Source organism: Micromonas commoda, chromosome 2 (assembly GCF_000090985.2).
Source record: "Micromonas commoda chromosome 2, complete sequence".
Taxonomy (NCBI): Eukaryota; Viridiplantae; Chlorophyta; class Mamiellophyceae; order Mamiellales; family Mamiellaceae; genus Micromonas; species Micromonas commoda.
In genome coordinates, this window is record NC_013039.1 from 995,204 (window position 1) to 1,010,927 (window position 15,724).

General features: G+C 66.6%; 7 protein-coding genes across 7 annotated transcripts; 3 read left to right on the forward strand and 4 right to left on the reverse strand.

Moving 5' to 3' along the window:
- Window positions 1–534: 534 nt before the first annotated feature.
- MICPUN_56061 (hypothetical protein) lies at window positions 535–2,376 on the forward strand (the record flags this gene model as incomplete). The annotated part of the gene is made up of 1 exon (XM_002499580.1): window positions 535–2,376. One exon carries the CDS (start codon window positions 535–537, stop codon window positions 2,374–2,376), a length of 1,842 nt encoding a protein of 613 aa, XP_002499626.1.
- A 60-nt stretch (window positions 2,377–2,436) lies between these two features.
- MICPUN_56060 (hypothetical protein) lies at window positions 2,437–10,562 on the reverse strand (the record flags this gene model as incomplete). The annotated part of the gene is made up of 1 exon (XM_002500060.1): window positions 2,437–10,562. The coding sequence occupies one exon, from the start codon at window positions 10,560–10,562 to the stop codon at window positions 2,490–2,492; it is 8,073 nt and encodes a 2,690-aa protein (XP_002500106.1). The 3' UTR covers window positions 2,437–2,489.
- A 277-nt stretch (window positions 10,563–10,839) lies between these two features.
- Window positions 10,840–11,516, forward strand: MICPUN_98896 (predicted protein; the record flags this gene model as incomplete). The annotated part of the gene is made up of 2 exons (XM_002499581.1): window positions 10,840–10,887; window positions 11,031–11,516. 2 exons carry the CDS (start codon window positions 10,840–10,842, stop codon window positions 11,514–11,516), a joined length of 534 nt encoding a protein of 177 aa, XP_002499627.1.
- Window positions 11,517–11,585: 69 nt separating this feature from the next.
- On the reverse strand, window positions 11,586–12,100 carry MICPUN_107734 (predicted protein). Its single transcript, XM_002500061.1, has one exon. It carries the CDS (start codon window positions 12,058–12,060, stop codon window positions 11,650–11,652), a length of 411 nt encoding a protein of 136 aa, XP_002500107.1. The 5' UTR covers window positions 12,061–12,100; the 3' UTR covers window positions 11,586–11,649.
- A 15-nt stretch (window positions 12,101–12,115) lies between these two features.
- MICPUN_56057 (predicted protein) lies at window positions 12,116–12,373 on the reverse strand (the record flags this gene model as incomplete). The annotated part of the gene is made up of 1 exon (XM_002500062.1): window positions 12,116–12,373. One exon carries the CDS (start codon window positions 12,371–12,373, stop codon window positions 12,116–12,118), a length of 258 nt encoding a protein of 85 aa, XP_002500108.1.
- A 600-nt stretch (window positions 12,374–12,973) lies between these two features.
- On the forward strand, window positions 12,974–14,720 carry MICPUN_90010 (hypothetical protein). The gene is made up of 2 exons (XM_002499582.1): window positions 12,974–13,004; window positions 13,245–14,720. Exon 2 carries the CDS (start codon window positions 13,272–13,274, stop codon window positions 14,526–14,528), a length of 1,257 nt encoding a protein of 418 aa, XP_002499628.1. The 5' UTR covers window positions 12,974–13,004; window positions 13,245–13,271; the 3' UTR covers window positions 14,529–14,720.
- A 53-nt stretch (window positions 14,721–14,773) lies between these two features.
- Window positions 14,774–15,661, reverse strand: MICPUN_98894 (predicted protein; the record flags this gene model as incomplete). Its single annotated transcript, XM_002500063.1, has 1 exon — window positions 14,774–15,661. The coding sequence occupies one exon, from the start codon at window positions 15,659–15,661 to the stop codon at window positions 14,774–14,776; it is 888 nt and encodes a 295-aa protein (XP_002500109.1).
- Between the last annotated feature and the right edge of the window lie 63 nt (window positions 15,662–15,724).

Consider the following 15,724-nt stretch of genomic DNA (forward strand, 5'->3'; position numbering starts at 1 on the left):
CTCCACCATCGCGTTCCGCCCGAATGGTACGAACTTCAAGACGTTCTGGCACACCGCCCCGGCGACCATCTGCGCCAAACCCGCGGAAATGACGGCGAGGATCAAGACGGGTGTCGTTGGGAACGCACACATCGCCGCTGAATAGATCTTTGTGGGTCCCGGGGGGAACACATACGACATGTCGCCGCGAACTCAGCGCCCAGCTGACGAATTTGTTAGTTTGACCTGTCCGTGGTCGGTGCAAACGCGAACGAAAACAATCACGAGGATCGAACTCAAGACCTTCGGAACACGGTTTGTAAAAAGATTTTCCGCTAACCTCGGAGGGTAATTGCCTATACAGCTCGTTAGAAAATCGGAAAACGACCGGACATGTGAGGATCGAACTAAAGACCTCTCGGAACACTCCACGGCGACACGGTCCACCTCATCAAAAACCGAGCCTCGAGCTGACTTGCCTGCCAGCTGCGCGGACGGCCATTTTCTCGGAAATTTGGCCACGTCGCCACTTCTCCTCGACGCGGATAGTTGCCGATGGCGACCGTTCGCGCGGTGTGCCCCGGCGCCGGGGCTCGCGCCATCGCCAGACCGTCCTCCTCGAGGCTCGCGTCGGTCAGGCTTCCCGCCAGGGCGGCTGGATCCCCCCGCGCGCGGTCTTGGCCCCGGGGAACTAGTTCGACAAGATTGCGGGCGTGGCCGAAGTGGCTCCAACCGTCGGAGCCTGCTCCCGCGGAGCCGCCCAAGGCGGATCCCCTGCCCCCGACGCCCACCTCTAAGGCCACCATCGACGCGTTATGTGACATCCTCGGAGAGCAATGCGAGGACGAGGAGGCCAAGAGGGCGGCGGAGGAGGCTGAGGCCGACAGGGTCAGGGCGGAGCGCGCGGCTGCGATCGAGGCTGAGAAATCGCGCAAGGGGGAGAGGCTCAAGGCTTTCCGCGCGGTGTCCACCAGTACTCTCCGCCTGCAGCAGCTCCAGATGGTGTTCCTGGACCTTCCCATCCTTCCCACCGCCCTCCACGACCTCATCCTCGGTTCCGACGCCAAAGCCGGCAAGCGCGGCGCCACCATCGCCGACCTCCCCGACGTCGACTGGTTCGACGTCACCCTCCCATCCGACGGCAAGCGGGACGCGGACGTCCTCGTCGGCGAAAAGCCAAAGCGGGACATTCCCGAGGGCCGGAACGTAGGCGAAAACACCCCCAAGGGCGAAAACACCTCGGACGGGTCCGTTCGGGCCTCCGTCAAGTCCCTCATCGGCGTCGACGATCTCACGCCCGAGTACGTCGACTACGACGGCGAGGCGCTCCCGGGTGAGTTTTCCATCCCGGTGGTGCCGTACCCGTTCGTGTGCCACCCCGGGTCGCAGGTCCGGCTGAACCTGTTCGAACCCAGGTGGCTGACGCTGTTCGCCAAGCTCATGCGGGACCCGGCGGAGACGGTGTCGGACACGGCGCCGCTGGTGCTGGAAGGGGCGCGAGACAACGCCAACCGGATCGACCTCAGCAGGAACGAGTACGTCCGCGCGTACGAGGAGGGCAACGATACAGACTTCGACATCGTCCCCGGGTCCGGACGAATGGACGAGTCGCCGTTCGTGGGTACCGAGCGGTTCGGTGCGCTGTACCGCAGGGCGGACGGCAAGGTGGCGGGCGTGGGCACGGCCATGCGGCTCGTCGCGCACGACGTGGTGGTCAACGGCAAGCTCCTCAGCGTGTACGCCAGGGGCGAGACCCGGTTCAGGGTTCTGAGGATCAGGCAGGTGAACCCCTACCTCGTCGTCGACGCCGTGCCCCTCGAGGACGAGGGCGCGGTCGCATCGTCGGAAGTGGCGGACGAATCAGACGCCGCCACGTCGGCATCAGCGTCCGGGTCTGGTGAATTCGGCGGCGACGCGGCGTATGCGACAAACGTGGGCGGATCGATGGATTCCAACGAGGCGGACGTCGCGGTCGGATCGTCGAAAACCGCGACCGCGCTGGCGTCGTGCATGGACCGACTCATCGTCGCGGACCCGTACTACTCCGAGGCGGTGGGTCTGGGCGAGGCGTGGAGCATGGACAAGTCCCTCAAGAGGAGCGTGGGGGCGATGAATGAATTCGACGTGGCCAACGCGGTTCTTTACGCCAAGCCGGAAGCGGCGCTCAGGGTGCTCGCGAGCGGCAGCAGTGACCAGCGCAAAGAGGCCGTGTTGGACGCGGTGCGGGGCATGGAAGCGGCGCTGGCGGCGGGACTGACGCCGAGGAAGGCGAGGTTGCTTCGATCGCTCGGGGCGATGGCTGTGATCTTCTCAATCGGATTTGGCATTGCGTCCGTTCGACAAATAATTGATGTTTACCTCGGGGACGGAGGCGGCGCGCCTCCTCCAATGTTCTGAGGGATTGGTTATGCGTTGGTTATGATCTTCAGCGCGCGCGCACGCGCGCTCGCATTGTATGCTTTGTGAATCAAGAGTAATATCATTACTGCTACAGCTACTTGTGCATTTTTTCAACCTCTTCGCTGCCGCGGGACCCTCCTAGTGAGCTCCCCGACCAAGGACTCGAGCTCCCCCAGCTGCTCCGCGACCGCGCTCAGAGGCATCGCCCCACCACGGGCGCTCATCGCCTCGACGCGGGTGCTCATCGCCATCGCGTCCTCCAGCGACGCCCTCTTCAGCTCCCGAAGCGACTCCCTCGCGACGGCTTCGCGCCGCGTCGACTCCCCCAGCGCCGCCTTCAGCGCGTCCCGTTCCGTCGCGAGCCTTCCGATCTCCGCTCGCATCGCCTCGTTCGCCTGCACGAGCTCATCCACGGCCTCGGCGACGTTGGGTGGAACCGGGACGCCGAACGCGGTGGCGGTCGTCCGCGGCGTCGTCCCCGTCGAAACCCCAGCACTCCCAGGACGTCCGATGCGGGTTTTTGAAGTCTTTTCGAGCGACGCGCCCAGCGCGACTCTCACCTTGGCGGCGCCCCTGAGGGACGAGGCAGCCTCGCGCATCGCCGCCACGTCCGCCGCGCCAGCCCCTTCCTCCTCCTCGCCGCTCGACGGGGAATCGGGGAAGAGACCGGGACCGCGCGAGGCGGCGGCGGCGGCGGCGGCGGCTTCCTCTCGAAGCGAGCGATTTTCTTCCATCGCGGCGGCGAGCGAAGCGCGAGCCTCGGCGAGCTGCCCGACCAGCTCCGCCTTGTCGTGCTTGTCCATCTCGACGTCGAACTCGCCGTAGTCCTCGTTCAGCTTGGCGAGTCGCTCGTTGGCGGCGTCGAGCTCCGCGCGGAGGGTTTCAACCTCCTCGGCGAGCTCGTCGGCTTCCCGCCGGTTCTTAAGGTGTTCGGGCGGCGGGGTTTGGGTGAAGATGCCGGTGACCCGGCCGGGGGTTGTAAACCCGCCTCGAGCCGCGAGCTCCGAGGAAAGCCTCGAAATGTCCCCCGAGGCCTTCTCCGCGGACGCGAGGATCGCCTCGGAAGCCTCCGCGGCGATGCGTTCTTTATCTTCGAGCCTGGACTTCAGCAGCATCTCCGAGGATGCCATGTTCAACACCTTCGCCTCGGCGTCGGTGGCTCGCCTGGCTTCCCTCGAGGCATCCTTCCTCGCGGTGTTGAGCGCGTCCGTGAGCTCTTCGAGGACTCGGGGTGGGGTGGACGCCCCACTGCGATTGTCATCGACGCCCTTTCGCACCCATCCGTTGAGCCTGGAGGACAGATCCTGGCACCGCTTCCACGCAATCTCCGCGGTGGAGTTTGCGCGTTCCAGCTTTGCGTCGAGGGTCTCCTTCTCGTCGCGAAGGGCGGCGGTCTCCTTCTCCGCGGCCGCGTGCGCCTCGCGGACCCGTGTCAACTCCTCGTTGGCGCGCGCGATGGACGGCTCCACCGCCGCGAGCTTCGTTTCGAGATCGTGCTCCCTCGCGGCGGATTCGTCCAGTTTCCCAGAAATTTCTCGCACGTTTGCGTTGACCGCGTCCAGCTGCGCTTCCAGCTCGAGCTTCCTCGCGTCGCTCTTCGCGAGCAGCGCGGTGACCCTGGCGACGTCTCCGGTTAAGGACTTAATCTTATCGTCCTGCTCCGCGGCGTCCTCGATGTCCTTCTCGAGCCTGTCCTTGAGCTTACCGAGCTGAGACTCGAGCTCGGAACGGAGCTTGTTGGACTCGCTCAGCCTCGACTGCAGCTCCTTCGCCCTGGCGACGGAGGCGGCGAGCTTGCTGTCCACCTCAGCCTTGGCCTCGCGCAACGCGTGGAGCTCCTTGGCGAGCGCCGCGTTGCGCTCGTTCGCGGCGGCCGTGTCCGCGAGGAGAGCCTCGGTGAGCGACTCGACGTCGCCGCCCGATTTTTTCAGCTTTCTCCTCTGCTCCGCGATTTTCGCCTCGAGCTCCGCGATCTGCGCCTCGAGCTGCTTGATCTTGTCCCTGGCCTCGGCGGTTTCGCGTTCGGCGTTGTTGAAGGCGGTCTCCAGGCGCAGTGCGCGACGGTTCATATCCCCGAAGCGAGCCGCGAACGCCACTCGATCCGCCTCGGCGGATTTACGCGCCTTCTCCGCCTCCTCCTCCGCCTTGCGAAGCGACGCGAGCGTCTCCACTCGCGCCTTTTCCGTCTCCGCTTTCGACTCCTCGACCCGCGCGAGCCTCGCCTCGCACGCCTCGAGCTCAGCCTTGAAGTCCCTCGGCGGAGGAAGCGGTGAGGCCGTCCTACCCTCCGGTCCGTCCGTCGGGGCTTTCCAGCCCAGGTGCGCGGCAGCCGCCGTCGCCGCCTCAGCCTCAGCCTCCGCGGCGGCGACTCTCGCGTCGGCAATCTCCGCCAGGGTCCGAGCCTCGAGCAGCTGCTCCATCAGCGCCGTCTCCCGAGCCCGCCACGACTTGAACGCGGACGACACGTCCTCGTCATCCTCCTTGACCGGCGGACCGACCGTCGGCGAGGCGAAGGGCGAGTCCGGCACGCCGCGAGCCCGCGTCGATTGATTATTGATCTCGAGTCCGCGCCCCGGGGTGGGCTCCGGCGTGAGGGGGTCGTCGTCGGCGAAGGTGTCGCCGTACGCGAGGTCAAAGATGTTCGCGGGTCCACCGCCGCTCGGGGACCGAATGGGGCTGGCGGCCGACCGGGCGGGAGACCCGGGCGGGGTGCGCGTGGCGGCCGCGTACGCGCGAGCCTCCTCGTTCGCCGCCTGGACTTCCTGCCTGGCGACTTCGAGCGCCGTCTCCAGCGTTTCGCGTTCGGCGTTCATCTCCCGAAGGATCTCCTCAGCCGCCGCGAGGTCCTCCCTGGCGTCCGCCGCCTCGTTCCTCGCCGTCTCCAGCTCGCGGCGGAGCTGCCTGACGTTATCCGGGGTGTCCTCGGGGGCGAGGGGGCTGAAGGCGAACTCCTCGTCGCCAGGGCTCGGGGACGTCGGTGGGCTCGGAGCCGCCGCCGTTCTCGGAGTCGCCGCGGGCGTGGGCGCGGGGGCGAGCGGCGATCCCGGCGCGGACGAGATCCCGGCGCGGTCGTCCTCGAGGGTGGGCAAGAGGATGGGCGCCGTCGGGTGCGCCTCGGGGATGGACGCCAGCCGCGCGACCGCGAAGAGCGAGTCGTCCGTGCCGGTTCCCGCGTCGGATCGAACCAAGAGTTTCCACGACGTCGACTCCTCGTCGTGAAGCCTCGCCCCGGTCCTCGCCTTGAGCCACAGCTTCCTGTGCCACGCGTAAAAGGCCCATCGCTTGAGCCTGCGCGGGTCGATGCGATCCACGAGAACGGCGCGCGTCGCGCGAACGAAGGCGCCGTGCGCCGCCTCCGTGGCCCAAGCCCTGAACCAAGCCACGCGCCTCGTCCTCTCGTTTCTCGCGAAGAAGACGTCGGCGTGGCCCGCGGCGAGGTTGTCCCAGTCGAGGCGGCGGCGCCACATCGTCAGCACGCGGTGCTCCATGTTTCGCACCCTGTTCTCGTCCCTTCCACGCCTCGCCGTCTCGTACCGCCACCACGCGAACGCCCTGTAACGCTTCGTAACGTCCGCGAGGCGTCGCGTTCGCGTAGCTCCTCGTCGAAGGTACCCCAGGCGCTTTGCCTCGGCGGACCAGCCGCGGATGGCCCTGGCGACGGTGACCCTCGCGCGGGTCCACGCCCTGCGCTCGGACCTCCATATGTTCACGCCGTGGTGCGTCCTGGCGTCCGTCGCGGTCTTCGTCGCGGAAAACCACCTCGCCAGCGCGGTCTTGACCAGACGCGTCTTCAGCGCCGACGTCGCTCCTCTTAAAACGCGATGGTACGCGATGAAAGAGTCGAGCGCGTGGCGAAGCCTCTTCCTCGCCAACCGCGCGTTCATCCACGCGATCCTGTGGGGGTGCTTGCTGTGCGTGTTCCACGCGCGCGTGCGCCACGCCTGGAACACGCGCGCGACGCCCCGGTGTTTCCACGCGGCGACGCAGCCAACCTCCGCCTCCTCCCGATACGCGGACACCGTCAGCGAGAGCTGCGCCCAGGCTCGCCACGTCGACCTGAGCCTCGCGTGGGCGTGCCTGCGCACCATGCGCTCGGCAACCTCGCGGCCGCGACGCTTGGACGCGGCCTCGGCGTACCACGCGCGCGTGCACGCGATCATTCGACGGGTCAGGCGCTTGGCGGCGAGCGCCTCGCCCCTTCTGATCCGCCTCGAATCCTTTGATTTTTCACCGAGGCGGGTGTCCAGTCGCCAGGCTCGAAGCGCGCCGAGCGCCTTGCGGTCCAGGACCCTCGCGCGGTGGTTTTCGACCCTGCGGTTGGCCACCACCGTGCCCCGGTACCACGCGACGAAGCACCTCGCGCCCCACCGCGCGAGGTGTCGACAGGCGCACTGCCACGCCCTCACGTCCTCGACGCGTTCCCGAGCCTTGACCCTAGCCGCGTCGCGCCACCGCCGCGACCACCGCCGCGCGAGCGCCGTCTCGCGCCGAAACGTCGCGCGCGCCTCATCGGCGCGCTCGACGTCCAGCCTGTACGTCGCGCCGCGCTTCATCTCGCGCCAAACCTTGAGCGCCATCTTTGCGCGCCACCGAGTCGTCTTGCGCGCGTGATTCGACGCTCGCCGCTCGAGCGACGCCCCGCCGCCGACGTCGATCCAGCGACGCAGGCACTCTCGAAGCGACGACGCGCGACGACTCGCGGCGAACCTGCGCGCGGCGCTCTCGCGGTGCCCGCGACGGCAGCGCGCGAGGACGCGCCAAGCGCCGAAAGGGCGGGCGACCCTCGCGGAGGACGCCGCCGACTGGAGGCGATTGGTCAGCGCCGCTCGAAACGCCGCCCCCGCCGAGACGCGCGCGGACCATCCCCACAGGGTAACCTGCGCCAGCCGCACGACGCGCATCTTCCTGACGCACAGCTCGTGGCGCGTCGCGACGTTAACGTACGTCACCCACGCCTCGAACGCCCTCGCGGTGAGTCTTCGGTCGCGGACGTCCGCGAAACCGCGAATCGCGACGGCCCTTCGCGCCTCGGCGATTGCGCTCAGCTTCGAGCCCGTCATCACCGCGAACCAAGCATTCAGGACGTACCTCGCGCGCCTGTTGCGGCGCATGACGTCGTGACGCTCCAGCCGCAGGCTCGTGGCGGACACCGCGGACGCCCACGCGGCGAACGCGCGGGAACGGGCCTGGCGCCTCCGCCGCGCCGAGATGACGCGGCACCCGTTGGCGACCATCCTGCGGGCTAACGCGTTGGAGCGCAGCGCCGCGACGGATCGCGCCGCGCTCTCCCTCAGCCTCCTGACGAACAGAGCCTCTGCCGCGCGCACCGCGTGGGCCTTGGCGGCGGTGAACGCCCGCCAACGGCGGACCGCGCGCGCGGTGTGGTACCCATCGTGGTACCCCCCGGCGGCGATCACGCTAGCCGCGGTGGCTCGGGCTTGGCGGCGCCACGCGAAGAAGCACGCCTGCTTGCCCCGGCGCTTCACCCGCCTGCTATGCATCTCGGTCACCATGCCGGGGAGTTGTACGGCGAAGTGGGAGGCGGCGCGCCACGCCATCAGGCCTCGGGCCATGCGTTTGCGCTCCAGGCGTTTCCTAAACCTGGCGAGCGCGACCCATCGGCGGCGAGCCGCCACCGTCTCTGCCGCCCACGCGCGTATTGCAATCGCCTTCGCGCGGACGTCGTGGTGCCTCTTCGCCTTGGCGTTCAAGTTACGGCGTCGCGCCTCGTCGCGTCTGTGATTCCTCCAGGAGTGGAAGCACCTGTGCAGCGTGCGTCTGCGAACCTTGACGTGGTAAGACCCGGCGACTCTGCGATCGAGCCACAACTCGCGCGACACGGCGTACCACCCCCTCAGGACGCGGCGGCCCTTGAACGACCAGAACTTTCGCGTCGCGGCTGCCGCGAGGTTATCCTCGTGGCGGTCGGCGCACACGGTGACGAACCACTCGATGAGCACGGCGCGCGTCCTGGCGCCGCGCCGGCGCTCGGCGAACCTCTCGATAGCGACTTCGATTAAACCCTCCGTCTTGGAAAAGCCCGACCAGGCCCTGAGGTACCCGCGAAGCGTCGCGATCCGGTGCTTGGTCGCCACACGCCCACGCGCCGTCCTCAACCGGTCCTCGTACCTCGTGACGTCCCGCCACGCCCGCATGAACCGCAGCTTGGTTCGCCTCGCCCGTTCCGAGGCCTTGCGTTGGAAGTGTTCGGCGGCGCGATCGTCGATGAAGGCGCGAAACGCTCGGCGCCGGGCCCACGCGATCCACGCGCTCTGTACGAGCCTGCGCTCGTACGCCCTGACCGCGCCGGGTACCTTCCGCGACGTGCTCGCGACGTGAAACCACTCGCGCACCGCGGCGCGTGATACGGCCCGGTTCCTCGCACCGACGAGGGCGTCGACCGCGGCGTTCGGCCCTACGGCGTTTGACCCGCGGTATTTGGCGTGGAACCACCAGGCTCGGAGCGTGAGCGCGGTTGAAAACGCGGCCGCCTCGCGGGCGATGGACGCGGACGCCCGCGCGAGCGCCGCGGCGACGCCATCCTCCGCCGCCGCCACCGCGTTGGACGTCTTCTCCGCGTCCCTCGCGCGTTCCTCCTCGAGGTCGCGTCGGGCGTTTAGGACGCGAACCTCGTGCGCCGCCCTCATCGCGGCGAGCTCCTCGTTAATCGCGGCTCGCTCCGACGCGAGCGTGGCCTCAGCGTCCACCCTCGCGGACTCCGCGAAGGCACGCGCGAGATCCGCCTCTTTTCGCCAAGCCTCCGCGGACGCCACAGCCTCCGCGCGGATGGACTCGGCCTCGGCGGCGACCTCTCGAGCCTCCCGCGCCCGTCGCCTGTGCGCGTCGGACTCGTCCCTGAGCTCCACGAGTTTCCCCTCGACGTGTTCGCGGTAGTTGGACAGGTCCTCCTTGGCGGCGTCCAACTGAGTCTGAAGCACCACGCGCGTGGCCTCCGCCTCGGACTCCATCGACTCGCGCTCCAGCTGCCACGCCGCCGCCTGTTGTTCGAGCCTTCTCGCGGCGTTTTCTTCGTTTTGTCGAAGCCGAATCTCGAGATGCTCGGTCGCCTCGCGCAACTCCGAGGCGTGCGCTTCGCGCATCTCGTCTATCCGCGCCGTCATGCGTTCGATCTCGGCCTTACATCGCTCGTGCTCGCGGGCCTGCGCGTCCCGAGCCGCGGCCACCTCGCGCGCGGCCTCCCGACGCGTGGATTCCATCTGCTCCTCCACGACGCCCTTTTCGATCGTGAACCTCTCCGTCATCTTGGCCTCCTTGCCGGCAGCCTCCTCGACGGCGCTCTCGAGCCGCGATCGCAACTCCGCCTTTTCGAGTTCAAACTTCTCGTTCGCCTCGGTCCGTTTCGCCTCGGCCTCCTCCGCGGCGGCCTTGAGCGCAGTCTCCAGCTCGTCGACTCGAAGGTTGAGAAACTTTCGCTCCTCGAGCCACTGCGCCGCCGCCTCCGCGACTCCCTCGCTCGCCTCGGCCCTGATGCGCTCGGCGCTCCTGATCATCTCCGCGCGCTCGTCGTCCATCTCTTCCTTCATCGTCCTCAGCGCGTCCTCGTGCTCGGCGATGAGCGCGTCTATGGCAGCCTCCCTGCCATCCGCGACGTGGTCGGCGCGAGGCTGGCGACGCATCGCGCTGTCCCTCGGGCGCCCGTTCTCGCCCCGAATCTCCGCGCGTAACGAGCTCTTCCACCGCGCGGTCTCGTCCGGGAGCGCGCCGGTTTTGACCTCCGGGGTGTTTGGCGCGCTCCCGGTCCCGCGGCCGCGCCTCGAGCCCCGTCGCGCAGTCTCCGTCGCGGCGTAGCCTCGCAGCTCCCGCAGCGGCGAGCCGGAGATCGGGGCGTCGCGCGTTCGCGCGGGGGACGTCGCCGGGGAGCGTCCGGTGCGACCGTCGCCGATGACGGACGCCCTCTGAGACTGCCACGATCGTCCAGAACCCGCGCCGCCGTCGTTCACGACGTTCGCGACCGGGATGTTGGACAAGATGCCCACGCCGAGCCTCGCCGATTGGCGCCCCGGATTCGCGTCAATTCTCGGCCCGGGTGGCGAGTCCGAGCTTGGCCCCGGGCCGACGCGGAACCGCCCGACTCCCGTCCCGGCGCCGCCCGCGGGAGTTCCCGCGGATGTGACATCCACCGAGGGCGCGACCCGACCGGGTCCGTCCTCCGGGGGATCCATGGCCGCCACCTCCTCCTCGGTGCGCCCCGTCGTTGTAAGATTTTGTTGCCAAGACGGGACGGGACGTGTGTTCGATTTTGAACGGTACGCTTGATACCGAATCGCTTTCGATACCGCGTCTTTGATCGACGACTTGGTTTCAAGGAAACCGCACAAACCTTTCAAAAGCCAAAGCGCGCCAACTCATCCAACTGAAAGTCAAGGATCTCTCCTCGCAGAACAAGGCACGCGCGTGGCGGACGCCGGGGGCGACGACGCGTACGGATAAAGGACCAAGATGGGCCTTCTCAGCCTTCTCAGACGTCTCAGGAAGTCGGGCGGCGAGGTATGCGCGCCGATAACACGCTCCACAGTCTCCCGGCGTCACCCGTGCCGCGCGGGGGAACTACACGCTCCTTCGGGCACCTCTCCGTTTCCTGGCGACCGACTGACCAACCCGTCCCCGCTCGTCCCACAACCCTCCCCCAGGCTCGCATCCTGATCCTCGGCCTGGACAACGCAGGGAAGACCACTATCCTCCGCAAGCTGAGCGACGAGGACATCACCACCACCACACCGACACAGGGCTTCAACATCAAGAGCATCCTCCACAACGGGTTCAAGCTCAACGTGTGGGACATCGGAGGGCAGAAGACCATCCGACCGTACTGGCGCAACTACTACGAAAACACCGAGGCGCTCATCTACGTCGTGGACGCCGCGGACCGCAAGCGCGTGGACGAGGCCGGGTACGAGCTTAACGAGATCCTCGGTGAGGACAAGCTCGCGACAGTGCCCTTGCTGGTGTTTGCGAACAAGAGCGATTTGCTGCAGGCGCAGAGCGCGGACGACATCGCGGAGTCGCTCAGCTTGTTCAACATCAAGGATAGACCGTGGCAGATCCAGGCGTGCAGCGCGAAGGACGGCACCGGGTTGGAGGAGGGGCTGAGGTGGGTCGTAAAGCAGGTCAAGTAGGGGGTGTGCTGCCCGGATAGGTTCTTGAACAGCAGCGTAGGAGCGCGAGGGATCGCGTCGTACATTCTTCGCCCTGGAGTTTCATCATCACACGCGCGACTAAAAACAAAGCTGACTAGCTACGCGGCGCCAATCAGTTGGCGCCGACGACGATCATCCAAGGGCGGATGGTGTACCCGGTCACGAGCCCGTTCTTGTAGTAGGCATCCGCCTCCACGAAAGCCTTGACGTGCGCCTCGTCGCAGTCCTTGAACACGAACACGCCCTTGTCCACCGGATCCTGGAGCGCACCCGCGATGACGCACTTGCCCGCATCGTGCTGCGCCTTGGCGCCGGCGAGGTGGTCCGCCCTGTACGGGTCGCGCTTCTCCAGGATGTCCGGCACGTAGTCGAGGGTGAGGAGGAGGTAGGTCGGGGGCGCGGCGGGAGCCGCGGACATGACCGTGCGGGTGCGGGCTGCGGGCGCGCGGACGGCGCTGGTGCGCCTGAGGGAGCGGAGAGAAGGAGCGACGCGGCCGATAACGGCGCGGGCGGCGGTGGACATATCGAAGTGGTGTCGAGGGGAGCCCGATGAGAAGGTAAAAGAGCGCCAATCTCTATCAAGGGGAAATGGTGCCCACCGCGCCGGCAGCCGGAAGGCCCAGCCAAACTCGCTGGCCCCTCCCAACTGTCCGCCTGTTCGAGCTCGGGGCCAAAAAATCCAACAGTGGATTTTTTCCTGGGGTTGGAGACCCGAGATCGGACGCTATGGGCTTTTCAGGTGAATCTGGACCTCCGATTCGATCTGCGTTCGGTTTGCCCCTTCGCAGCCAATGAAAAGTCCGAAAAGGGCGTTTTGAGTGGGGGTGACTCACCATTTATGACTGGACCTTTTTATTTGGGGCTATTTTACGGTTCACGAACGGTCATTTCCCCCCGGCACGCATAAAGTTCACCAAAAAATCGAGATACACTGGCGCAATAGAAGCCAGTGGAAGGCTGAGCGTGGCCGGTGGATAGCACGACGAACAAACATTTGGAGAATCTCGGAGACTTTAGGCGCCATTCTACTCCGCACTACCTACACCTTCACCCTCAAGTCGACTTAACCCGGCTGGAAGCGTCGTCGCAAGCAGCGCGTCGCAGACAAAGCGGAGTTAATCGCATACAACCCAGAGGCCACGCCCGGCTTCCGACGGTTGCTGATTTTTTGCTCGCGACTTTCGTGAAGCGAAAGAAATGGCTGCCCAGGCGAGCGTCCTCTCCGCGCCGTTCGCGGGGTCCTCCCCCGCGGTCGCGCGCTCCCGCGCTCCGGCGCGCGCGTCCAAGGTTGTGGTTGCCTCCCGCGGGTACCCCCGCGCGGCACCTGTCAGCCTCGCCACCGCGCGTCGCCCGCAGTCGCTCTCGGCCGGTGTTCCGGTCGTCCGGGTTCGCTTCGCAGCGAGGCCCGGGGCCGTCCGTGCCTCCGTCAGGGTGTACGCCAACGCCGACGTCTACGACCCCGCCGAGGTACGTACGCGGCCCGAGTATCGTGAATTAAACCGCGTTTCCGTCGAGATTGGACCCTCAACGGGCGCCGGGTTCGCTCGACGCGCGCGTCGAGGCGCGCTTCGCGGGCGTCGCAAACCCCAAATTGCGGCTTTTTACTCGAGAACGAGGGGTCCCGGCGACAACTCGTCGGATTCTTTGCCAATTCTCACCCCGCTGACTCTCACTGACATCTCCTCTCCTCCCTCTTCTGAACAACAGTCTGCCAGGGGCAAGTTCGACGCGGCGATGAAGATCGATAACAAGGTCAACATCGGCTCCCAGCTCGGCGGCGGCGGCGCGGCGACGCTCGAGAGGACCAGCTTCACCACCGGCCAGGCTGTCCAGCAAACGAGCAAGGCTCGCCTCGCGGACGGCGGCGGCAACGGCGGCAACGGCGGCGGCATCAAGAACGGAGGCGGCGGCGGCGACGGCGACGAGGGCGATGACGATGACTACTACGACGAGGGCGACGAAGACGGCGAGGGCGACAGCTTCATCTCCACCCGCGCACCCCTCGAGGAGCGCTACGATCGCAACGCCATCAACGCCATCATGGAGGAGTGGTTCAAGACTCTGACCACCCTCCCGGCGGCCATCCGCATGGCGATCGAGATGGGCATCGTGTCCTCCTCACAGCTGGTTCGGTTCATGTCGGTGGACATTCGTCCGTCCGTGGTGCGCGCGGTGTCGCGCTCCACCCCGCTCCCGGTGTCCAGGGCGTTCATCGGGCGGCTCATGGCGGATCCTGCGTTTCTGTGGAAGCTGGGCTTTGAGCAGACGGTGACGATCGCGGGCGGACTGATGTACGAGGCGGCGCACCGCGGTGACAGGCTCAAGGACGAGTGGGACCTGGCGGCGGCCAACATCGCTCAGCTCTCGCTCGTGAACGCCATGACCGTCTGGTGCCTCACCCCTTGCCGTAACTTTGGCGCGCAGCACAAGCACGCGTGGCAGCGGGTGTTGGACTCTGTCCCCAACAACGCATTCGACAGGCAGGGCCCGCTGAGGCAGTACACCATGGGCATGCGCGCGGCGTCCGTCGGACTGAAGGCGGCGGAGCTCTCCGCGCTCGGTGCCATCACCGGCGGCGTGTTCCACGGGTTGAACAAGGCTCTCGTGGGTTTGCACAAAAAGAGGGAGGGTGACGATTTCGAGCCGACGATTCCCATGCCGGACCTCAAGACGTCCGTCCTGGGCATGGGGGCCTTCATGGGCCTCAGCTGCAACCTCCGCTACCAGCTCATCGGCGGCGCCGATCGCTGGATGACGGAGCGGCTCACCACGCTCATGTCGGCCATCACGGCGACGGGTCTCGGCAGGCTGGCGAACAACCACTTTGGCGACCAGACCAGGCTCTTCGCGCTCGGCCTGCCCATCCACGCGACGATGACGACGAGGTCGGCGGCCAAGGCGACGCCGAAGAAGACGAAGAAGGTGAAGAAGAAGGTGAAGAAGAGCAAGAAGAAGAAGGCAGCCGCCCCCCAGGAGGCTGTCATGGCCTAAACATTCATTTGGTGGGTGTGGCGCCGGGGGGTGGCATCCCCTTGACGCTGTTTTTTCTCTTGGTTCTCGGACCACTATAATAACATTAATTCGACTCCCGGAGCGTGGCCTACGAGCGTGGAGGTGTACCCGCGCGTCCTTAGCACGACGCGCGGCTGATCTTTTAATACGAAACGCAATGCTTTACGTAACAAACGAGCCGAACCCGCGAGCGCCTCTGGTCCTGATGTTATCTGGGCTGCGCCTCACTCCGCGTCTGATTTTTCCTGCCACGCGTGGAACGCGTCCCAGTTGAACTCGTCGTTGTGTGAGTGCGAAAACCCCAGCCGACGCTCCTCCTCCACCATCTCCTTCGTCCTAAACGCCAGCACGTACGCCCGCCTCCAACCCTCCGAGTTGTTCGGTCCCGACCCGTGCACCACCCGCTGATCGTGAACCGTGATGTCCCCGCGCTTGATCTCCACCGTTCGCACCGCGGCTTCGTCCGCGGGCGACAGCGTCGTCGCGAGCGCGTGCGAGCTCTCCTCGTCCATCCTGCCCTTGCTAATCCTCACCGGAGCGTGCTTTCGCAGCGTCGATTCCTTGTTACTGCCCGGGAGGAACCTCATGCACCCGTTGGCGACGTTGGAGTCGTCGATGGCGAGCCAGCACGTGGCAGTCGCCGGGTCCTTCTCCAGCGGCGGCCAGTACGCCAGGTCCTGATGCCAGGCGAAGATGGAGTCCGGGGACCCGGGGCGCTTCGCAAGGAGCTGATCGTAGTCGATGGACATGTCCTTGCCGCGGGTGAGCTGCCGGGCGATGGACGCGGCGCGCCGTTCGAACACGTTTCCCTGCATCGACGGGAGGTATCGCCTGGGCAACATCGCGTTGAAGACGGTGTACTCGTCGGGGGTTCGGTCCACCGCGCCGGACATGTCGCAAAGGTCCTTACCCTCCGGGAGCACCTCCCCCTTGATGAACCTCATCATGGGCTCCTCGACCTCAGCCATCTCGGCCTCGGTCAGGACACCGGGGATGTGCACGTACCCGTCCCTCTCGAACGCGGCGATCATCTCCGGAGTCACCGTGTACTCGTCGCCATCGATGCCGCCCTTGAGGGAGGACGGAGCGTTCGGGGAGGTGGACGCGGACATCGGGACTCGGCGCGCGGCGCGTGAAGCGAGTGCCCGCGGCATCGACGGAAGGTTTCTTTTTGT

Bases quoted from the DNA above. Each gene is read 5' to 3' on its own strand.
- MICPUN_107734 (XM_002500061.1), bottom strand. From the start codon at position 12,060: ATGTCCACCGCCGCCCGCGCCGTTATCGGCCGCGTCGCTCCTTCTCTC.
- MICPUN_90010 (XM_002499582.1), top strand. From the start codon at position 13,272: ATGAAGATCGATAACAAGGTCAACATCGGCTCCCAGCTCGGCGGCGGC.